Source organism: Ochotona princeps, chromosome 15 (genome assembly GCF_030435755.1).
Source record: "Ochotona princeps isolate mOchPri1 chromosome 15, mOchPri1.hap1, whole genome shotgun sequence".
NCBI classification, from domain to species: domain Eukaryota; kingdom Metazoa; phylum Chordata; class Mammalia; order Lagomorpha; family Ochotonidae; genus Ochotona; species Ochotona princeps.
In genome coordinates, this window is record NC_080846.1 from 25,535,737 (window position 1) to 25,556,062 (window position 20,326).

The window sequence follows — 20,326 nt, forward strand, 5'->3', positions numbered from 1 at the left end:
AACTTGACAGGACATTGCTTTCATCTGGGGATTTCTTTAAAAGAAAAAAATACTGCTACCCGGGTCCCTTCCTTAGAGATTCTGACTTAACTCGTAGAAGGGTGAGTTACCAGGAGACATTAATGCATGATCAGGTTTGAACATTTCCCTTGTTCTAAGTGACCGTGATGGCCATGCCAAAGCCTTTTTTTTTTTTTTTACTTTGAATGCCAAGGGAATGATCTACCTTTTTTGCTTAAATTAAATGGATCGCTGACTGGCTCCTGAAAATACTTGTGCTGTATTCATATTTTCACTTAGATTTCATTGATATTATCCTACATATCATATATAGGCTACATGTATTATAGGTTACTACCTGCATGTTTCTAAATTGACAGTTCACAAAGATAGCCTTTTCTCTCTTGTCATCTCCATTTCTGACAATTAACTGAACAATGTACTGTTCCGAATGTGAACATGGGTTTCTTACACTTTGAAAAGATTTACAAAGCCTGAGTTGCCAAGTTAGAGCTGCTGTTTAAAAGCTGAGATAAAACTTGTTGATAGTGAAAAACTCACTTTTATTAGGCTTGTCTATCTTTACAGAGCTAAGATTATGACATTTTCTGTTTTTACCTTTAAATATGTTTTGTAAAGGAAAAAAAGGTTAACATCTAGGAGGGACCATTCAGAAGGAAAAAAAAAAAAAAGAAAAACCACCCTCTGCCCCGTGAAGGCTGGCCGTGTACCTTCCACAGATACAGAACAGAATATAAAGTTCGGGCTGACTTAACTGAGAGTACGGGGCGGGCAGAGTGAGTGTGGGCATGACTGTGATGGTTTCTGTTTATACAGGTGAAGCTGATTTTTTCCTCTCATGTGAAGTGAGCACTGTGTCTCTCTTGCTATCTCCTATTCAATGATGGGTAAAGATGATTAAGACCACTGCCATGTGGGTAAAGTGCTCTGGCCATTTGTAAAGAATGTGCCCTTACTCTGGGAAATGGAATTTGAAATGCCAACATACTTGTTTTTCTTGGTTAAGAATCAAACAAGTGAAAGCTAAGGCTTCTGCAGAGAAAATTCCTGAAGTTGAGGGCCTGGACTGTTACATGATAACATGTAGCCTTTGGGGAAGCCATGGTTTTGGCATTTTTCTTTTGTTAAGGTCATTGTTAAAGTGTCATTACCAGTTCAGCATTTCTGCTTTTGGTTTTGATGCAGTCTTTTCTGCACCTTGGTTCTGGTTTGGCAAATGGGCTGCATTTAATATAGGAATTCAGGGAATTGCACAAACTAGAGTTGAGCGGCAGCAACATTTTGCCACACTACTCATGTGTAAAGAGGACCAGCGTTCTCTTCTGATTCCATTTTGCTCGGCCTCGTTGATTATTGGGGCATAGATACCAATGCAGGGACAATGATTGCTTTAATTACGTTCCTGTAATCTTAATGGGAGAGCACAGAGCCTGAAATCAATAGCTGTACAAGAGGGGTCTGCTAATCTGTTTGTGTAACCAAGCTGCTTCAGCAACACAGCACTGGCTGCCTCCGCATCACTTTAATCCCTTTGATGGAAAAGTAAAAGCCTTGCTGATCTATTACATGTCAAATCCACCTCTGACTCACTCATGACGGATTTGCTAAGCACTTGCTAAGGGATCATCTGGGAGTTTGGAGCAGGACAGATTACAGAGTAAGCCTCAGGCTCTGAGGCTGTTTGTTACCTTGAGCCATCCTGCATAGAAGAAGAATTGTAGGAGAGTAAAAATTGGAATGTAAAGATCTAAGTCGTGGCCCGCATAGCCCTTGGTGGGATCCAAAAATTGGCGTCCAATCAGGCATGCGAAGAAGAAGGTGTAGACAGCAAGAGTGACGACCTGCAAGAGAGAGAAGCCAGGGTGAAAGGTGAGTACAGGCTGCCCATTGTGAGCTAGAGCCCCCCACCAGAGCACGTGGCAAGCAGCTGGTACCTGTGTGTAGACCAGTGGAATTCCAACCCAGTCATAACCGAAGAGGAGGCTGCACCAGGAGCGATACCGATTCATCTCCTAAGCCAAAGATGGAGAAAACAGTTGACTAAGTGATAGGTGGCATCCAGATCCTGTCTGAGGTGCAGCAAGCAAGCACATCTTTGGTGAATATGTCGAATGATGGGCCTCTTAGTTAGTTTTTAAGGCTACTCCAGAAGGGAAGTTCTGAAGATGACCAATGAGCATCACCGGACAGGATGCCAAAGGGGTGGGTCCATTTGGATGTATATTTTAAACAATTTGAAAATTCAAGCCAGGACTTTATAGAACTGTCTCCTATTGTACTAAATCCACTCTTTCCAACATGTATTGTAAAGCATGCATTAATATCTTAAACAGGTGATTTCTAGCTATTTTGATAAACAGTGCTGAGAACAAATTGTATTTTTTGTCTCTTTTTAAAAACAGACTCCAAACCTTTACTCCCACACTGGAAACTTCAGAATTCTCATATCAAATTCCTCCCCCTCCACGCCCTACCATTGTGTACCTAAGTATCTGTACTGGGAATTGGAGTTCACATTAATGTGAGAGCTATTTAAAAATCATTCATATCTTTTAGCCTGATGAAGGCTGGAGACTGTCATGGAACGAACAGTTCCAACCATTACATTAATTTTGTTCTGATGAATTCAGGATTATTTTGTCTAGTGGAGATACTGTTTTGTTTGTTGGAGCACCAGAAAAACTGTTTGCACTTTGAATCATTCCATTTTGGAAGGGAGGTTTAGGGAAGTTTACCTCAATCCAGGTTTCTGAATTGAAGTCTTGCAAATTTTCCACCTGTCCCCTTCAGAGCCCGTGGCTAAATCATGGAGGCACCTTTCTTATAGATCTGACTATAGAGCATAATTTGACATGAAACATAGCTTCCAAACCACCACTCCCAAGGCAGGAGTTAATTTTTTTAAAGGTTTATTTTACTTGAGTTACAGAGAGATCAATCCTCCATTTGCTGGCCCACTTCCCAAATGACCACAACAGCTGGAGCTGGGCTGGTTCAAAGCCAGGAGCCAAGAGCCCCCTCCAGTTCTCCCACGTGGGTGCAGGGGCCCAAGGCTTTGGACCATCCTTAATTGCTTTCCTAGACCACAAGCAGGGAACTGGATGGGAAGTGGAATAGCTGGGACACGAACCAGTGCTCCTAAGGGATGTTGGCACCATAAGTGGAGGATCAGCCTGCTATCCACCATGCTGGCCCCAAGAATTTAGACTTTTGTACTCTCTCCATCTTGCCTGTGATGGTTGATGAACCTGCACTTCCTAGGTCCTCTGTGACAAAGCAGACTCAGTCTGGCGTGACCTAGGATACCCAGGTCCCTCCCACTCTACTGGGACTCTTGTACCAGTGGGTGGTGAAGTACTCACAGTCATCAGTGACTGAAGATCGACACTGTCCCTGATTCTGCCTTCGTTCCGGGCTTTGGCAGCAAGATTTCCAAACCACATGAATGGAACCCAGTATTTTAGATGAGGAGATTTGAGGTGGTCAAATACTTTCCTTTCATCCGTTGTCATGAAACCTTTATATAAAATAAAAAAAATCTGGGTTACGCAGGCTCAGTTTAGCACTAATACATCAGCACCATATGTTAGTGTCTGCTATGTAAGCATATGACGGGGGTGGGAGACGTTAATGAAATATAAAGTGAAGGTTCCCAGTCAAATTGCTTAGACTTGTATGATAAGGAGTAGCTGTGTGCATGTGTGCACACACAGGCTATATTTCAACATATGACAGATTGCCCAGCAGCATGCCAGAATCCTTGCTGTTTATCCTTGATGGAGATAGGCTTTCCCCTAGTTTGGAAGACAGCAGCAGTATTCATAGATGTGGCCCTGCTGAGACTTTTTTGGAAGGGCAAAGTGCGTATTTGTCTTCACAGTCCCCCTAGCATCCTGCACTACATTTCCAAAGTGCTGCTTAAATTTTTTTTTGGTGTGTTTGAACAGAATGCCTAGCACATACTCAGCACTCAGGAAGTGCTTCGGTATGAAACATATCCTATGATGCTTCACTCACCCTCTGCTTCTACCTCCTGCATCCCTGCACACCACGGACAGAAGAGATTTGAGTAATAGGAATAAGAGAGCATGTTTATTTAATAAACAAGCGTATATTAAATGTTTATCATCTACCAGGGTTTGTTCACACAAAGGTATACCATGAATACTTATGGTTTCAGGTGTATTTTTTTTCTTTCAACTTTTAAAAAAATGTTAACTGAGTAATTCAAATGGTACAATTACCCTAAAAGGCCTAAGGGATATTAATGCAGGAAAGTCAGTCTCACTTTCCCAGTCACGTGTCAGCTCTTCCCAGAAGACACCATCACAGTCAGAGAAGCGCCATCCATTTTCATACAGGCTTATTATTTTTTCATCATGATTTGTTGGTTTATTTATTTGAGAGACAGAGTTCTCTCACTAATAGCTTAATTCCCAGTTGCCTGCAATGGCCAGGATTGGATAGGCCCAAAGTTTGGGGCTAGGTCTGACACATAGGTGGCAAGCCACCAGTCACTTGAATTGTCTTCACTGCCTTCCAGGGTCTGTAATCGTGGGAAGCTGAAACTGGGAGTCTGAGCAGGACATTAAACCTGGGCTCTCTAGTGTGGGTCATGAACATCTTAAGTAGTTTTTTTTTTAACCAGCAGCTCGAACACCCAGCCCTATAACTGTTACTATAGTGTGCATATATAGAACATATGCTTTTGTTTTTCAGATGTATCTTGAAGATTTTTTTTTCTTATTACAGAGACAACAGCGTCATGGTACTGTAACTGCTAATTGACATGTAGCATATTAATAGTTGTAGATAGTATTTAACTAGTTTTCCTTTGAATAGATGTCTGAGATGTTTTTGATGTTTTACTATAAAAATGATGATGCAATGTCTCTCATGATTCTTCCCTTGACTTTTTCAGTGGCTTCTAAGTATTAATTATGATGTGATAAATGGTGTTTTCTAAATCAAAGCTTATTTCCAAAACAATTTTTCTTAGTTAATTACTTTTGAATTAATTTTGTCTCAAAATTTTTTTTGCTTATGAATCACTTGCTTATGAAATTCTGATAAAGGGCTCCAGCACAGTAGCCTAGTGGCCAAAGTCCTCGCCTTGTGTGCACTGGGATCCCATATGGGTGCCAGTTCATATCCTGGCTGCTCCACTTCCCTTCCAGCTCCCTGTTTGTGAGCTGGGAAAGCAGTCGAGGACAGTCCAAATCCTGGGGACCCTGCACCCTTGAAGGAGATCTGGAAGAAGCTCCTAGCTCCTGACTTTGGATTGGCTCAGCTCCGGCCATTGCGGCCACTTGGAGAGTGAATAAGCAGATGGAAGATTTTCTCTCTGTAGATCTGACTTGCCAATAAAAATAAATAACAAATAAATATTTTTCTTTAAAAGAAATTTTGATAAAACATTCGGATGGAAAAACTACTTTTGCCCCAATGTAACACATTTTGTATCTAACCATCTATAATCAGTTCACAAATCTATACATACTGCTTAAAGTAATCCTTAGCACATAGATCCAAGTTTGACACTTGATCTTAGCCAAAAGGCTGAGAAACAATAGTGATCAAGTTGTATTTAAGAGCTATTATAAAAGATATGAGATGCATTCATTTTGAAAGTTACTGATTCATTGAGTGGATGAGTTATCTTGATCTTGGATCCAATCTAGGGCCACTGACCACGAGGTTCTGAATTGTTTGTCACACTGTTTATTACATGGGGAAGAATGGGTCCTATCCTGCCTCACTAAATCAGACTCAAGAAGGCAGGCATCCTCAACCCAGCTCTGTGCTAAGGGGTGTACTAACTCATGAGTTGTATTACAGAGATTTCTGGTTCAGTTGGTCAAAGGATGAGGTCAGGTACCAACATTCTTTTAAATCTTCTTAGATGACTTAATGAAATAACATTCAGGCAATTGAATGTTCACCAAGTAGTGTGGGAAATTCTTACATACAATAATGTTTGACAATCATTGTCCTGCTGAATGAAGGTTTTGTGTATTCAGTATTTGAGTTGAGCAGAATAGCAACTACAAAGTCAATATTTGCCACTGGGAAGACTACTTTTAGACAGTACTTAAGTTATTTATGCCATATAGAAGGGTTCTGGCCGTGCTGGGAGAGTGCTTTAATCTCACTAAAAATGAGCCTGAAGATTCTATTTTTCTTTCTCAGTGAATCTCAAAGTTGTTGGATGATCCAGATAGTCTTTTCTGTTTGTTTTTCTCTTAATACTTGGAGAGCAGTATTACATGTTTTCATAGACAAATTTGACCTGTCTTGGCTTTGTACTTTTGTTCTTTTTAACTGGGAGCTAATTCTCAGATCTTCCATATTAACTACCCAGCAGTTATATTCTTGGGATTTATAGAGCAATTTTCAAAATTGACCAACTCCATCTATATTGTGGCTGCTATCTTTGTCATTTGAACAAAGAATAATTTTGTCTCTGAGTATTTTTTATTCAGGTGCATAGATCAAATTGTGCTAGCAAGTCCTTTCTTGGCTTCTAAGCAGAAAGTAAATATGTAGAGTGAGGGTTTATTTAATGCAAACACTAAAATGAGAGTTAGATCTCTCCCTCCATGTAGGACACTTGGAAGGGAATAGGTAGAATGAGAAAGGGGTGATTTTAAAATTCTCACTGCACATTTATTGAATATGCTATTAAATGCTGTGGAAGGTGAATAACAAATCAGGCATTAATGTATCCTCTAAGAATGCACAGGGCAGGGCCCAGCACAATAGTTCAATGACTAGCTCCTAACTTTACAAGTGCCTAGATCCCGGTTTGTGTCCTGGCTGCTCCACTTTCTATCCAGCTCTCTGCTTGTGGCCTGGGAAAGCAGTAGAGGATGGCCCAAGGTCTTGGGACCCTGCACCCATGTGGAAGACCCAGAAGAATCTCCTGGCTCCTGGCTTTGGATCAGCTCAGCTTTGGCCATTGCAACCATTTGGGGAATGAACCAGGAAATGGAAGATTTCTCTGACTCTCCTTATTTCTGTAAATCTGATCTGCCTTTCCAAAATAAATAAACAAATCTTAAAAAGAAAAAGAATGCATGGGGCAGAATAATCTTTATTTCCTGTACAATCGCTCGTCTTATCCAAAGTAAGCTCATCTTGGGATATTAAGTTGTTGGTCAGTTGAAAGAGAATCTTTGGATTGTTGGCAAGGCCATTCAGAAAGCATTTGTTGTGAAATGAATGCCATCCTCATCCAATTTTGACCAGAAACTGGTGATCTTTTTCAGAGCAGCGTTTTCATCCTCACTTCCAAGGCTATCTTCATTATAGTTACTGATTGTCTGCATGTTGGCCACACTGTCATTTGGCTGGCCCTCCCGAGTGCTGTCTCTGTGCCATGCTCCCTTAAGCTTTATCCATTCCCCCGGCTGACATGACCATGTTGACCTGCTACTGTCTATGCCTAGATCCTCTCTTGCTCTTTTCCTTCTGGCTGGTTCAGTTCTGCTCAGCATTTTTTCATACTGTTTATTTCAAGGAATTCTTTATATTTCTAATCAGAGTAATGTGTCCAGATCTATTGATATACATTGGCATTTACTTGTAACTTGAGTTGTGTTTTAATGGAATCGGATCTGCTCCTTGAAAGGCAAAATTGTATTGCCCTTAAGTCAAAGGGCTAAATCAATCCAGTGAGCAATAAAATGCCAGTCATCTTAGATTCCATTTGTTTTCCTTGGCGGAAGCTGAGGGAGATGTCATTTGCCTTTAGAATAAATATTCAAGTGCGACTCTATCAGCAGAACTAAAAGTTTCACATCTCAGAACCTAAAAGCACAATGGGTTGAATGCCAGTTCTTGCTACAAGAGGAATTTGTGTGTTCAGCATCCAAACCCTTTTCAGAAGTGTTTTTTTTTTTTCTAGAAAGACTGCAAGGTGCCTGCCACATTTTTGTCTCTGTTTTCCAATGAGTGGAATGAAGACACTAACTTCAGCTCTAGCTGTCTGTCCTGTTTAATGGGGAAGATTTAGAAATCCCTGTCACGGGTCTGACGCTGTGGCCTAGTGGCTAAAGTCCTCACTTTGCACATGCCAGGATCCCATATGGGCACTGGTTCATGTCCTGGTGGCCCTGCTTCCCATCCATTTCCCTGTTCGTGACCTGGGAAGGCAGCTGAGGATGGCTCAAAGCCTTTGTGACTCTGCACCCATGTGGAAGATCTGGAAAAAGCTCTGAGCTCCTGGCTTCGGATTGGCTCAGCTCTGGCCATTGCAGTCACTTGGGGAGTGAATCAGCAAGTAGAAGATCTTCCTCTCTGTCTGTCCTCTTCTCTGTATATCTGCTTTCCAACAAAAAAATAAATCTTTAAAAAATACCATCCTAAAAAAAGAAAAAAGAAATCCCTGTCACCTGGGAAAACTCCCCTCTTGAGAAGGGAGGCAAAATGAGCTTGAGAGAAGGATGGGATCACGTCGTGCAGCATTATGTCAGGCAATATGACAACAAACTTCTACGTGGCATGACAGATGTGGTTCACGAAGCCCTTATTGGTCCTTCTATGTAATGTGCTCTGATATTTTCTGTTCTGCTCCATTCTCCACTCCATCCTAGTCAATTCAAAGTGTTGCTGGCGGGGCCAGCACAATAGCTCAATTGGTTGATCTCTGCTCTGTGGCACTGGCATCATATTTCTTGTCCCTGTTGCTCCACTTCCCTTCCAGCTTCCTGCTTATGGCCTGGGAAAGCAGTAGAGGGTGGTCCAAAGCCTTGGGCTCTGTATTCGCATGGGAGATCCAGAAGATGCGCCTGGGTTCTGATCAGGTTAGCCCCAGCCATGCTGGGCATTTGGGGAGTGGTGAATGGAAGATCTTTCTGTCTCTCCTAATCTGTAAATCTGCCTTTAAAATAAAAATGAATCAATATTTATAAAACCCCATACCTTCAAAAGTGGTATTGGCATGCAAGCTGATAAAATCGTTTAAGAAACCATAATGAGATACAATCCACAGATGGCCAAGTCTGCAGTGGCCTATGAAGAAGGACTGAGTGGAAATAGAGACAGTCCTCAACTTTCCTGATATAAACAAAGCACCTGTAAGTAGCCACATTCCTGTCCCTAATTAGTATCCCATTGGTAGTTCATTGCCTTCTACAAAGTGACACACAAACATCACACAAAAATCAGTGCTGATGACCCCCCACCTGTGCAATTGGCCCAGAGTTTATTTTTGCCTGGGTGAATTGATACAAGGCAATTTTCTATTTGCTGATAAAACCAGAGAGATGAATCGATGTGCAGTGATCCCTAAACTTTGCTGTACTTAGAATGGTCTGGGAAACTTCTTCTTCTTCTTCTTAAGATTTATTTATTTGAAACACAGGGTTAGAAAGAGCACTTCCCTCCACTGGTTCACTCCCTAAGTGGCCATCACGGTGAGGGCTGGACCAGGCTGAAGCCAGAAGCTTCTTCCGGTTTCTCACATGAATGCAGGAGTCCAAGTATTTGGTCATTTTCTGCTGCTTTCCCAGATGCATTAGCAGGGAGTTGCATCACAAGTGGAGCAGCCGGGCCTTGAACTGGTGTGCGTATGGGATGCTGGCATTGCAGGCAGTGGTTTAACTGGCTGTGCTATAGTATTGGCCTCCAAGGAGCCTTAAAATACCCTGATTCCCAGGCTGCATCATACACTTGCTGAATCATAGTGTGGAAGCCAGATGGTAATATTTGAATAAGATCCCAGGTGATTTCAACATGTAACAAAATTTGGGAACAACTGCTCTCCTGCTGCTCGCGTTAGCGTTTTCAGTGCAGGTGGAACATCCTGCAGCGTTTGTAGGGAGCTTGACTTTAATGAGGGTTCCTAGGTCACAAGTCCCAGCTTTGCAGATTGCTGAGGCTCTGTAGGATATGCAGTTTAGATAAGCTTCCTTGACAGTTCAGTGAACAGGGTCCACTTGTGCACTGAGCACACAGCCTTTCTTTCTTTCCCCAGACAGAACTGTGGGGGAAGCTTCAGACACCGCCTGAGGCGTTCCCTCCCTGGCATTTATTCAAGGAATGCAAGTTCTGCCACGCACCTTCTCCCTTGTGTAAGGGCAAGACACATAGGTGAGTCAGGTTTCACTCACAAGATGACATTCTGTCTGTTCCGGGCTCATCATGTGAGACTATAGGAGTAACTGACTCAGCCTCTGAAAGTTCAGCCAACAGAGGGAAAGCTGGCACAGTCACAAATACCATCGTCCCCTTGGCCATCTCGCCTTAAACAAACAGCCCTCAGAGGGTTCTGAGACCAAGCAGCCCCAGAGCCCCAGATGTGGGGGGGGGGAAAACCACAATGGAGCACAGGGCAGCACCGTTAAACACAGCTAGATTGATTTTACTTGGGGAGAGAAGGAAAGATCGCAAATGCAGTGAGCTAATTGTTGTTAGACTCTCACATGGCACTGGGCTTCCCGTCAGTGAATCTAAAGTTAGAACTTTTATCTCAACAGCCACTTGACAACTGGGGGGCTTGCTTGCTTGTGTTCACGTCTGTCTTTAAAAATTCTAGTGGTGTCTCACCAGACTTCTTCTGAACTTCAAGGTACAATTCTAGGCCCTTAGAAAAAGTGAAGAAGCTTTTCTTCAAAGTTTACTCTCTTTCATCCACTCTTCTGAATTACCCAGCATAGGGAAAAATAAGATATTTTAGTGAGAGAAAAAATGCAATGTAGAGATGTGAAATTTAGCCATAAGTGTTTTTATGCTTGACCCTGAAAATGACTGATATGCAAACATTATTTACAGTAATTATTACTGACCTTGAGGGCAGAGGCAGTACTCTTTCTCTTTTCTTAAAAAAATTAATTCATTTATTTATTTTATGATACAATTCTAAAGGCTCTGGGATTTCCTTTCCCCCTCCCTCTAGTGATTTGTCCTATTTTATTAAAATAATATAGTCCTTCATAATATAATATTGTCCTTCATTATAATGTAGTCCTTCATAAACATGAGTCCATCATTCTCATCATTCTGCTATTTAAGTATATCCTGACATTGTAGGTATGGAGAATGGAGAGCCTAGCATCCTATTGTCAAGATATATTTGACAGTTTCCTTGGGAGTCCATCTTTGATTTGGAAATAGAGGTGCATACTGCATTGTATCTTCACATCAAGGAACTGTATAATAGAGACTATCATATCAAGTTGTAAAGATACGATGCAATACGCATCTCTACTTAGAAATTAAAGATGGCCGTACCCTTTCTTGCTTAGAGCTCTGTGGCCAGCACCAACACAGTGCTTGACATATAGTGTGCACTCAATGCATCTTTCTTGATAGATTTAGCCTCAGAGTTGGGACTGTTTCTATATATAATTTCCTGTTGCCCATTTTAGTGTTTCTGGTGAGTAATTTTTAATAGGGTTATTTTCTTTTCCTGATTGCTATTAGGTACAATGTTTTGATTTGGTCTGATACCATAATGTAAACATTCAACAAATATCATTACCTGATTCAGCAAAGATCTGGAATTGTGCACTTGACTCAACTTGGAATAAGTGATATTTTCCAAGGCAGATGATTGGAATTACTAGGATTTTCCAGGGTATATTTTTAAGCAAGATGCAAAATAACAAAGACAGTATTGCAGCCCTTCTGGTGAATCAGTGATAACACACCAGTTCAGAGGCTTTCCAGTACAATAGACACTACTGAATTCAGTGGTTATCTTTCCATCTTAATATGAGTAGAAAGAATGATAGCTTTATCTTAAATTTGAGAAATTTAACCAATAACATCAAATCATATATATTTCCCTAGCAGCATATCTTTAGGTGTTAAATTTTATTTATTTAAAGGGCAGAGTGACAGAGATCTTTCATCCACAGGGTTACTCCCCAGATGCACACATGAGGCAAGCCTTGGCTGTACTAAACCAGGAGCCAGAAATTCCATCCTGGTCTCCCACATGGATAGCAGGAACCCACATATTTGAGCCTTTATCTGTTGCATCCCAAGTTGAAATCAACAGTATAGTGGATCAGAAGCAGAGGGTGGGCTTCCTCCTGGTTGCTTCAGTATGGGAGGTGGGCTTCCCGAGAGGCAGCTTAACTAGGTGCTAGATCTTCTTCCCTTTGCCCCCATTTAGGTCTCTTCATTTCCCAGAAAAAAAAGTACCTTGATTGTGCAACTTTGGAAACAAGGAGACCATGGTGGGCATTTGGTATAACAGTTAAGACTTCTAGCTGGATGTCTGCGTCTCAAACCTGAGTGCCTGGGCTTCAGTCTTGGCTCTGCTCGTGCTGATGTACGCCTTAGGGGGCAGCAAGTAATGGTTTAAGTCCTTGGATCTATGCTGCCTACAGGGGAGACCCTGCTGGAATTCCAGGCTGCTGACTTTGACCTGATCCAACTAGCCTGTTGTGAACTCACCTCTCAAAGAGGCAAGAAATGCATGAATTCTAGGAACTAACAGGTGACAGAGCTGGTCCAGTTGTAGTCCAGGCAGAAGCTGCTAAAACGTGTTCTCCCAGCAGCCTTCAGTCTCCTAGTTAATTCTAATTACGAATGCTAGAAACCTCCCTGTAGCAGCAGGCAGAAGAGGTTAGAAGGGAACTCCAATGAGCTTAAAGCCCCTTTCTCCTTCTTCTTTTTTAAAAGATTTATTTATTTATTTTTGGAAAGGAATATTTACAGGGAAGATCAGCTGTCCACTGATTCATTCCTTAATTGGCCACAATGGCTGGAGCTGAGCCAATTCAAAGCCAACAGCCTGGAGCATCTTCTAAGTCTCCCATTCAGGTGCAGGGTCCCAAGGCTTTGCGCCATCCTTAACTGCTTTCCCAGGCCACAAGCAGGGAGCTGGATGGGAAGCAGGACGGTCAGGATTAGATTCGGCACCTATATGGGATCCCAGCATGTGCAAAGTAAGGACTTTAGCCACTAGGCTACCACGTCCTTAAAGGCCCTTTCTTAGCGTGTGCCTAGAAACCCCCTGGTTCAGTCTCCAGGAGCTTGCTAAATATACCGATTCAGAGACCCAGCTCTAATCCTACTAAATTAGAATCTCTGGGGCTGGTGTCTTGCAGTCCACATTTTTAGAAATTTTGATTTTAACAATGCCTCATGTGCACTGCACTTTCCTTGCCAGTGATTTTATGTAGGAGTCAACTGATGGTTTCTTACCCCTGCTTCTCCAGTGCTCTTGTGCTTTATTTACCATCATTTCTGCCCCCAGACAAGAGCAGGTACCCTGGCTGGGCACCCAGGGGATTTGCCAAATATTGCTCATCATCTGTGAACTTCCTATTCTTCCCTGAACTGGCAAAGGCCAAGAAAGTCTGGGAGCGGTAGAGGCTAGTGCCCAGTTGGGAACTTGTGCAGACTGAGTCAGCACTTTCTGCTGTGGAAAGGACAGGAAGTTCAGTGAGTCAGTATTACCACTGGCAGAGGGTGCTGGCTGCAGGGCAGTCAGGAAGGACTTGGCCTCTGAACTCTTTCCCAGCTTAACAGGTAGTAGCTTAGGATATTTGCCTGCTGCCTAACACACAAACCTTATATTCACCTGGCACAAACCATGCCCACCTCCCTTTTCCTGCTTTTCAGGAAAAACCTTAGTAATTTCAGAGCTTCCAGGAGGACTGAAATCCTGAATTTTTACCCCTTCATAGTCATAGCTACCTTGTTACCAGTGATGAATTGGTAATTGCCAAAACCTTTTGCTGCAGGGATAAGCAGAAGAGTTAAAAATAAAGAGTAAACATGTATATGTTTCATCTCAAGCAGCTTGAAAATCAAGAACAAACCCAAAAATGGGGTGGAGAAAAGAAATAACAAAGATAAAAGAATTAGAGACTAAAAAAAAAAATCACAAGAGGCCAACAGAAGGAAAAATGAACAAAGCTGAGAACCTTTAGTCTACTCAAGAAGACACAAAGTTCTCAGGTAGTATTTTTCAACATGGTCAGTTTTCTGTTTCTAAATTTGGAGTAGAGAGACTGAGTTATGGCATAGTAGGTTGAACTGTCACTTCTGTTACCTATATCCTTATAAGCACTGATTGGAGTCCCAGCCCCTTCACAACTGACCCGGTTCTCTGGATGACTCAAGTACCTAGATCCCTGATGAAGCTCCTGCCGCCCTGTGCATCTGGGGAGTGAATCTGCAAGACAGAAGATCTCTCTGTGTCTCTCATTCTCTCTAACTCTACCTTTCAAATATCTTTTTTAAAAAGTTGGAGAAGTGACCATTTTTTAAAGTTTCTACTGGTTTTATATCATAATGCAAATGGGATTTGTCAAGCCGTTTTTATTTTTTCTATTTTTTTATTTTTTATTTTTTCATTGCAAAGTCAGATCTACAGAGAAAAGGAAAGACAGAGAGGAAATATCTTCTGTCTGCTGATGCACTCCCCAAGTGGCCGCAATGACTGAGGCTGAGCCAATCCAAAGTCAGGAGCCAGGAGCTTTTTTTCAGGTCTCCCATGTGGGTGCAGGGTCCCAGGGCTTTGGACCGTCCTCAGATGCTTTCCCAGGCCACTAACAGGGAGCTGGATGGGAAGCGGAGCAGTTGGGATATGAACTGGCATCCATATGGGATCCCAGCGGTTGCAAGGTGAGGACTTTAGCCACTAGGCCACCATGCCAGGCCCTTGCCAAGCCACCTGTAACTGACGCGTGAATCCTGAGCATCTCCTTGAAGCCTGTCCCTTTTTTCCTTGCTTTTAAACTATTTATTTGAAAGGCAGTCCTAGAGATGGAGGAAGTCTTTGATTTGCTGGTTCACTTTCCAAATGACTGCAATAGCCTAGGCTGGGCCTGGTTGAAGCCATAAGCCTGGAACTTCATCCAGGTGATCCCAGGTCACCCACATGGGTGTTAGGGGCCAAGATTACCTAGACCATCTTCCACTGCTTTTCCAGGCACATTAGTTGGGATGTGGTTTGGAAGCAGAGTGGCTGAAACTTGAACCAGTGTTCAGATGGGATGCCCACATCACAGGCCGTAACTCCACGGCATTGCCACCCGTTCTTTCTCATATCTCACTCTGTGCTCTCTAGTAACGTCATTTGCTCTCAGCCTTCCCTGTTCTCACCTTGACTGTCACAACCTCCTTAGCAGAATAGAATCAAGACAGCCTGGGTTTTCATATTCACCATGGGTCTTCCAAAGTGAGCAACTACTGTATAATGCTGTTGTTCTAGAACAGTAGCTCTTAGTATGTGCTAATCATCTCATAATACTTAATGGATCTGGACACTGCAGTGTTGTGCTCAGTACATGTGCAGAATCATCTCAAGATTCCTAGAATGTCTATGTTTATCAAGGATTGCCTCATGTAACCCTCACCTGTGCATGTGTTTGTATCCAGGATCCCAGGTAGAGTAACTGTTGTGGCTGTAAGTTCCCACCAGTATCTACTTATATTTTGGGAAGAGTATGGGGAGAAAATTCTGAGTCTGAATTTGAATCTGTGCAGTCAACTGTGTGGTTTAGGGCAGGCTACCACCCTCTCTGAATTGGGTTCCTATTGTTTTTATGTCCCCTTGGACATTTATTTTTTAAGCTACAGGAAAAAAAAAAAAAAAGAAGGTGCTGGAAAACTGCCAAGTAGCATTACAGACAGCTTTAATCAACTACTAAGTTACTGTTTGCCTCATGGTCATGTGACTGGTAGTGCTTCACCCACCTCCCCAGGGAATCATCTTGATGACAGAGATCATGTCCTACTTGTCTCAGCCTCGATGATTTCTGGTGCCTGGCAGGTAAGCAGCAAAGGCTTTTTGAATGAATGAATCACCAGAGGGAAGTTTGGAAGCAATTCAGTTAGGCCCACTGCCTTAGGAAAATCCATTCACAGTACCTGCTTCCACTACGTGGTCCATTGTGGGAAATCTTTTGTAAACAGCTGTGCTCACTGAGCGGAAGATGAGCAGGGACGTAAGGTTGACATAGCGCATCAGTGTCCTTCTGAGTAGGCGCCCATGCTGGTCGCTGCCGTGGACACTGCTGGAGATGAGGAACATCAGCCTGTCTGGCCAGGGCAGATTCACAAACTGGTTCCACCAGCGGTTCACTACCAAAGTCACATAAAACCCTGTAGAACAGTGGGACATTGGACAGCAATTTCTCACAGTAGAAATGAGGGTGACGGCAATGCGTTCAGCAGCATTTTAGCCTTTGTCAAAAGGGCTGGGCAGAGCAGGGAGAATCTAAAAGGAGGATATGATACAAACCTCATGGCTTTGCCAAGGGCACCCAGTAAGTGGGTGTTATTATTCAAAGATTGACATAAAAATGGAGAGTTAGTCAAGAGAAAGCTGGGTTGTCTAGTAGCAGATTATTCCCTCCGACTTGTTGGGTGTTAATTTAGCAGAAGCGTCCCTGAAGGGGAACCTTACAGAGGATTCTGGGTCTATGGCAAGCAGTGGTGTTACAGGCATGCCTCTCAGCTTGGACACACTCCCATGCACAGTCATCGGTGTCCTCCTAACGGAGACAGCTGTGTGGCTGCATTCTGCGTGTCACCTATACTTACCAAGCACAAAGGTTACTGGAATTTGTTCAGCATATCTGTCACAGTAAATTGATAATTTTTCAAAGTAACGTTTTTGGGCTCCTGTAAGTAACAATCTGGAGCAAAAATAAAATGCACAGCCCTTTATGATATTATACTCCTGCACCTGCTTTGCAGGTGACATCAAGTGCAAACAATACAGCACAAATATTCTGTTGTGTTTCTTCCCCCTAAGGAGCAGTAACTTTTTCCTTTTTACTTAAGCTGATGTGTCTCAGAAACTTTGTCTTTGTTTAATGCTTCATATCCTAAAATTTTAGCATGTAAATATTGTTGGCCATTCAAGAGAGATTATTGGCCACTTTATTTTTAAAAACTTCATTGTTTTTAAAGTTTTATGTGATAGACTGGATCTGGAACAAGATATCTCATAAAACAGTATTTTTTAAGCATTCATTAGGAATATTTGAAAAGCATTACTGATTAAGGAGATGTGTTAAGTAGTTGCTAAGAGATCAAGCTGACATCTTGATCTCACTTCTCCCTGAATATGCCCTTAGCGCATTCTGGATTGTATGTATCTGTGCTTCAAGGGGGCATTATAACTGATTATGTTAAAACTCACAATTATTTAAAATGTCAAGCACTCAATGATTAGATATAAAAATAGAAATGATTAAATAGAGTCACTGTCTCCAATTTTTTATCGTGGTCTGAACCAACCTGCCCAAACCCACTTGTTTTGTTAAACCTTAGTACACTGAAGGAGACCATTACTGATGCTTAAATTGTAGGGAGAGGATTCAGTCAGAAGAAATATCTCAAGGCAGGTGCATAATAACTATAAAAAAAAATCAGCAGAAGCCACACATGATGAGGCACAAATCCCTAAGGGCAGCTGTTTGAAAGGCGGAAGTAAGCCTGGGAAAGGTCCATTGTTCTGAGTGCCAACCGCATTTCTTAGGGGAGCACGGGATAAGGTGACAAAAGGGAGGAACCAACAGGATGGCAGGAGGGGAACGGATGGGAGTTGGCACTAACCAGGTAGGCATTCAGGGTGCAGGGTGGGTTTGGAGTTCCTGCTGAGCTTAGGAGAAGGTTTTGGGATGACTGAGGTCAAGCAAAGCTGGTGAGGGGTACCCAGTGGTCACACAGGCTCCTGAGGGCTGTGCTGCTGACATACAGGCAGGGATAGGCAAATTGGCTTTCAGTGAGGAAAGCAAGGACCTGAGGGTCAGACCAAGCCAGACGGCAGTCCCAGGTCAGCCACTTACAGAGTGAACTTTGAACGTGTTTTAAATCTAGCTCTGCCTCAGTTTTCTCATTTGTAAATGGAGATTATAAAATCTACATTTCAGGGATGTTGCAAGGATTAAATCTTATATACAAATAAATATGTGGTATATTAAAATATATGTAAAACCACTTAACATATAGCCTATAATGTATTAGTAATAAAATAATTGGTATTGGTAACTAGCTAATACGAGTATGTAGCTAATAGACACATGGAAGTAGCTACAAAATACTGTAGAGATCATTTTATCATATCCCTCCAAATATGAAGAGATATAATAAAACTAATGACTCTGGGTTTTGCGTTGTATTTGTTAAACATAATTATTTCCTTCTTATAGGATTAATTTAAAGAACAGCATCATTAGTAGACTTGAAAATGAAATGATGTGTGTGTGTGTTTGGGTTTCTTGAAAATTTCATCTACAATTCTTAGTATATCTTTTAAGATGTAAGCTTATATTTATTCATCTTCCCCCTTCCAACTCCCTTCCAAGAATTTATTTTAATAAGCTTTTATAGTTGGACTTTGACAGATTAAAGTGGATTTGGAAGAGCAATTGTTGTTACAAATGTTAACATTCTTTAGTTTATAGGAAAATATATGAGTAATAATTTTGGAGGGTCTTAGACTTATGATATTTGAGTCAAAGTTGTGGTCCCACAGAGGGTATCTGGCTACATTGCAACTGTTCCAAGGGCTATTCTAGTCTAAGTATCAGGAGCAACAATAAACTCACATTAATAAAAATAAACTAAGGAGCCAATGATCCTGAAACATCACTGTCTTTCACCATTTCATGGTCTGAAAGCCTAGGTGGCATATAAGTAAACTGTCAAAGGAATCTATAAACCATATCTGAAAAATCATTAGAAGTTTTAAATAAGACTTCCCTTCTAAAGGCATTTTGACAAAATTTCTACCAGATAGTTCCTCCTTTCTTTAGTTTTGCTAATCCTTGGCTGGCTGAGTTACTCCCCCCCTCCCGGCGGGGGCCTGTTGCTGCAAGGAGACTGTAGGTGAGACCAGTGGTACACAGATTTGTTCATCTGAATACCAAGGAGACACAACAAACTGATGTGCATAGGAAAGGTGGAAATACAGCCTCAAAAACCTTTAGCTTTCATATTTTAAATTTTAGGTTATTTCAGAGAAATGCACTCTATTCTAATAGTAAGAAAAACTCTCAAGGCTTCCCTCTTCTCATAGTGGTAACATTTTGTTAAGGCTGTAATTTTAGCCACAGGCATAATTCCTGGACATGATTTTGCTCAAATTCTCTATCTGCCCCATGTTGGTTGTGGTGTTATAAAGAGGAAGAGCTTCCTTTTGTGAATGTATCATGTCCTGAACTCTTTAGATACAAAGATAAATCAATCTGTCTTCAAGCCTTGCCCTTGATTGAGATACTGGCAAGGTGGGTAGGCACTGATTAGATCTTGTCCATCCAGGCAAGAGGAAGGAAAGTTGTTGATTGGTATCATTCATATAAGCACGTGAATGACATAGTTGTAATAAGCTATCGGATCACAAATTAGAGTGCCATAATTGGGAGGGCATGAATGATTATTCTTCAGGGACTCTGCCCATTCAAAATTATCACATAGAATTGAAGTGTAAATCTTCTCATCTGTGCCTATAGCAGCATTATTAATTACAGCTGCTACCTCATCAGGATCAATTCAATGTGAGGCTGCAATGAGAGCCCTCTGAATGTGATAGTTAAGAGGCTGGCTTATATCCTACCAATGGTTAGATGGGGATTACAAGACTCTTGTCCTAAGGAGAAGACAACAGAGGGGTTCATGCAAAGGAAGAGGTTACATACATACTGGAAAAGTCAGAGGCACCCCGGGAGTCCGGATTTTTGAGACTGTATTTTTACATGATATTTGATAGCGTTTTAAAGAGACATGCAAAGGAAGATACCTGTATACCAAGCTTATTGCTGTGTAAAGAACTGCAAAAACAATGAACTCTCTGTACAGCAGTTTATAGATGCTGCCTCTCCATTTGAGGAGTAATCTATGAAATCCAAAAAAGGTAGCATTTGCTACTTTACTGGAGTAGGTGACAGTCATCTTGGAGATTTTTTTCTAGAAGAGCAAGAAGACAAAACAGAAGTAAGTCACATTTATGGTGGGACAAAAGCTGTGTGTCAAAGGCAGTGCATGTCTGCAGTCAGTCAGCCATCTTCCCCTCTGCCTTTCTTGAGATAACCACTACCTTTGTGCTACAGTTTTTTTTTTTAAACAGGGAATAGAAGTTTCTGGAAAGAGTGGCATCAGGAATTTTAAACTTTCCTTATTTGCTAAATGTTATTTTCTGTTATGTAGTCATTCAATAAATATCCAATGAATACATACAGCACATAGAGATAACATTTCTTGTTATATGGTTTGTTTACTCATGGGAGGATTTAGCATGTGGATGTGCCACATCTTCCAAAACGGTAGCCAAACTTACTGTTGGGGTCTCCATTAGCTGGAGTATGAAAAGTGGCATTAATTCAACCTTTAA

General features: G+C 41.7%; 1 protein-coding gene across 1 annotated transcript in view; it reads right to left on the minus strand.

Moving 5' to 3' along the window:
- Positions 1-19,896, minus strand: part of BEST3 (bestrophin 3) — a 38,765-nt gene extending 18,869 nt beyond the window's left edge. Inside the window, exons 1-6 of the mRNA XM_004583238.2 lie at positions 19,736-19,896; positions 16,531-16,625; positions 15,856-16,089; positions 3,384-3,538; positions 1,956-2,033; positions 1,710-1,862 (exon numbers count right to left, since the gene is read on the minus strand). Coding sequence (XP_004583295.2) covers positions 1,710-1,862; positions 1,956-2,033; positions 3,384-3,538; positions 15,856-16,089; positions 16,531-16,625; positions 19,736-19,887 — 867 coding nt within the window. The 5' untranslated portion in view covers positions 19,888-19,896. The remainder of the gene's footprint in view (positions 1-1,709; positions 1,863-1,955; positions 2,034-3,383; positions 3,539-15,855; positions 16,090-16,530; positions 16,626-19,735) is intronic.
- Between the last annotated feature and the right edge of the window lie 430 nt (positions 19,897-20,326).